Source organism: Protobothrops mucrosquamatus, unplaced genomic scaffold, assembly GCF_001527695.2.
Source record: "Protobothrops mucrosquamatus isolate PMUCROS unplaced genomic scaffold, P.Mucros_1.0 scaffold1015, whole genome shotgun sequence".
NCBI classification, from domain to species: Eukaryota; Metazoa; Chordata; class Lepidosauria; order Squamata; family Viperidae; genus Protobothrops; species Protobothrops mucrosquamatus.
The window spans coordinates 222079-225715 of NW_015387251.1; the positions used below are offsets into that span (position 1 = coordinate 222079).

The following is a 3637-nucleotide window of genomic DNA, read 5'->3' on the forward strand; positions in this document are numbered from 1 at the left end:
ATCTCCTATCCCTGACCTGTCAGCCACACTTTCTGCAACAATTGATTGCTGATTATATGTACAATATAATATGTATTAAAACACTTGGTTTGATTTCTATATACCAAGCTTCTTTTTAGGAGATCAAACTCTACCTTCCAAGATTTGGAAGACTAGCTTTAGTAAATTCTATACAACAGGTGTAAATATGATTATGTGCATTATATTTATAGTTCAAAGTTTTTCTATGGAGTCCACACGTTTGTTATATTCATTTTTTCATATGTTTTTGAGACCCTACTGATGGCTAAACTCCCACCCACTTCAACTACTTATCTTACTATTATTGTTTTAATCTGAAACATAAGAATTGCATTATTTTTTTTAAATATTTCCTCTCTATATAAAAAGCTACTTGCACTTGGTAAACTAGCGTAGGAAGTAGGGTTTAGCACAGTTCTCTTACTGATATCCTAGCTTACTGTATGAAGGGACATTTTATTGGGAAGAGAACTAAAGAATATGAACTCAGTGGAATAGTCCAAATTTTTTTCACTTCACTGCATATAATGCAAAACTTAAATTTTGGTCACCTCTCATGTGCTGCTGTCCTTGTCTCTTATTTATTGAATTAACACACTATTGAATTAACACACTAAGAAATAATTCAAGTGTGTTCTCCTATTCATCATGGATTTTTCTATTCATTGTGGATTTGGTGATACAGTAAGAAAAATATATACTATTATATCCTAAGAATATTTTTTTTCTTTTTGGATGTCTGGCTATCTCCTAACATACAGTACCTGATTCCACTCCATTTTCCATTTCTTGTCCAATCATACAACCAGCAACTCCTTCAGTGCTCAGCACAAATCTGTTGTACTTGATCACAGAGGTTAAGTAAGTAGGTGAGTAAATGGAATTAGATAACAATGAGCTTGAAGAGGGGAAATAATTTAGTGTCAAGCCCCAGTCTCTTACACACAGAGAAATAAAATGTATAGGATGAACCCTTTAAACCCCAGCTGGAAGTTGTCCTAAAGCCAAGAGCAAGGAGTGGATCAGATAGGAATTTGAACTTGAGACCCTGTCATGTACTTATTATGCAAGTTTCTGAGATGTTTTTTTCTTTCCTCCTCTTGCTTTCTCGGAAAGATGTTTGTGTTCCTGGCTTTCCTGGCTGCCTTGTTTTCCTTTATAGTGTGTGCCCCACTACAAGGGACACTACAAGGGGCAAGAAGTCAAAACAAGCTTCTAGTTGTTTCCTTTGATGGCTTTCGGTGGAATTATGATCAAGATGTGGACACCCCCAATCTAGATGCCATGGCAAGAGATGGGGTGAAGGCACATTACCTCACTCCCCCCTTTGTCACCCAGACAAGCCCCAGTCACTTCACTTTGCTCACAGGTGAGTGTTGCACTCTGGAAGGGAAGTGATGGGATGGAAAGGTAAGAGGGGAAAAAAATGAGAATCTGAAATGGATGTGTCACTGGGGAGGAATAGCACTGTTTATGATACCTTTTTAGTTTATGGTGTTAAAGGTGGGACTGGGAACATTTGTCATTCTCATCCTTAGCCCCCAACCCTCCAAAACAAGTAACAACTGCATTGTCAAAAATCAGCTATTTTTCTGTGGCTCAGGATTTTGACTTGCAAATATACAGTATATATTCATATGAGAATATACTAATGTCCAGCACAGGTCTTACTTAATCCTCAGTGACCTAAGTAGATTAGAATCAAGATGCAATGAACATGTTGCTCACATTTCATCAGTAAATAAATAGAAGAAGCCCGTTTCTTCATGTGAATCTTCATCATGTTAGTATTGAAGCATTGGCAATCCAATTCTTGGAGGGTTATTCGGATAACAGTTTGATCTCTCAGCACATCTCCATCCCCCAAACTCACCCACATTTCTGAAGATCACTGTTAGATGATGACAATGTTATCAATGTTATTGTCAGCTTTGACCATTCATAAAAGCGCTGGAAAAAAATTGAATTGTCTGGACCTTCAAATAGTAATAATAATGCAGTAGCTTTGGAAAATGCGAGTTATTAGTCCTTTTTATAGGATTTTTTTGCTCATTATTTCCACACTGAGGAAATGTGCCATCACACTCATAATAAAAGCACAACGACTCTGCTGTAAATTAATACTTTAAGGCACTGCACAAATTGCTCTTAAGCTCAGTGGTACTTAGTGTAGCACTTCATTTGTTTCCTTTAGAGTGCTTCCAAACTTAGTTTTTGAGGAACTACATTTTTGTTGAAAATATCAATATAATTATTAAACATTCTGGCAATTGTAGTTGATGGGCAAAACAGATCCTTCCTCTAAATGTTTCCCACTGGAACAAAAGCATGACTAGAATCTTTAAAGCAATGAAGGTATGCAACTAGCTGAATTAAGCAGAATTGAACCAAGTTCATACTTAGATAGGAGACCATCAGGAGATCTTGGAGTGGCAGTCTAGACTTGGAGTGGCAGTCTAGACTTTCCTAGAAGAAGGCAATAGCAAACCATTTCTGAATAGCTGCCAAGTAAAGTACCTGAGTAGGTATTATACAGAAGGAAGGAATGCAGTACATGCCATCTTAAGCTTATAGAGGAAAGGCAGTGTATTAAACAAATCAATAAATCAAGTCACTTGAAATCAAACTTGACTTAAGGGAGTCTTTACTTTTTATAATTAAAAGAGACTATTTTAGATCAGTGCCTGTATCTGGAGAAAGCTGAAGTATCAATGACATTATAACCACGACACAATTTCCCTGGCTCACTTGCCCTATTATCTAACAGTAGTTTCATGGTCCACCACCTGAACTTTTTATCTTACTAAAGAATTGTAGGAGTGCAGTTCTCAGGGATCAATGTACAAAAACTGGGAAGTTATGTGAATGGAAGGAAGAAGGAAGTGGAAACCATGGTCTGCATGTTTCCAGAGAACCAGAAAGGGGGCTGAAGGCATTTTTTTCTGGATTTGTAAAAGACTATTTAACTATCCAAGACATTTCGGGGGGGGGAAGAGTGGCAACATCTATATAAATTATCTGACATATGTCTCTAAAGAGAGGTTATTGCCATAGCTGGACAGGTATAGGAGAGAGAGCTGCCAAGTACTAACATAAGTCAAAGAAGAAATTCAATAGAAAAAAAGAGAGGGGGGGAGGGAGGGAAGGAGAGAGAGAGAGAGAGAGAGAGAGGGAGGGAGGGAGAGAGAGAGAGAGAGAGAGAGAGAGACAGAGACAGAGACAGAGACAGAGAGAGAGAGAGGGAGAGAGAGACAGAGAGAGAGTGCAAGTGCTGAAATGAAGAGGGCTGGTAGTTCTACTAGGTCTATAATATTACCAGGTATAGGTCTAGGGCCCCACTGTGTAAAAGGCCACTTTTTTTACTTTTTTTCTTTGTCTTTTTCTTTTATCTTTTTGCCCTGCACTTTCTTTTTTTAAAAAAAATTTTTTTTATTATTTTCATCATAAAAAAAAGCACATCACAGATACATCACAATGTAAAAACCCCTACCCCCCACCCCCCACCCGGACTTCCCAAACCTAATCCCAGGATACTATTCAACTAAAAGTAAACTAGTATTAATATCCCTAACTCCACAAAGTATTATTCTACATAAGTAGGTGAAATATATATATA

The 3637-nt window shown here is 37.5% G+C and overlaps 1 protein-coding gene across 1 annotated transcript in view; it reads left to right on the forward strand.

Moving 5' to 3' along the window:
• The first annotated feature begins 1137 nt into the window (after positions 1-1137).
• Positions 1138-3637, forward strand: part of ENPP7 (ectonucleotide pyrophosphatase/phosphodiesterase 7) — a 9002-nt gene continuing 6502 nt past the window's right edge. Inside the window, exon 1 of the mRNA XM_015819903.1 lies at positions 1138-1390. Within this exon, the coding sequence (XP_015675389.1) occupies positions 1138-1390 (253 nt within the window). The remainder of the gene's footprint in view (positions 1391-3637) is intronic.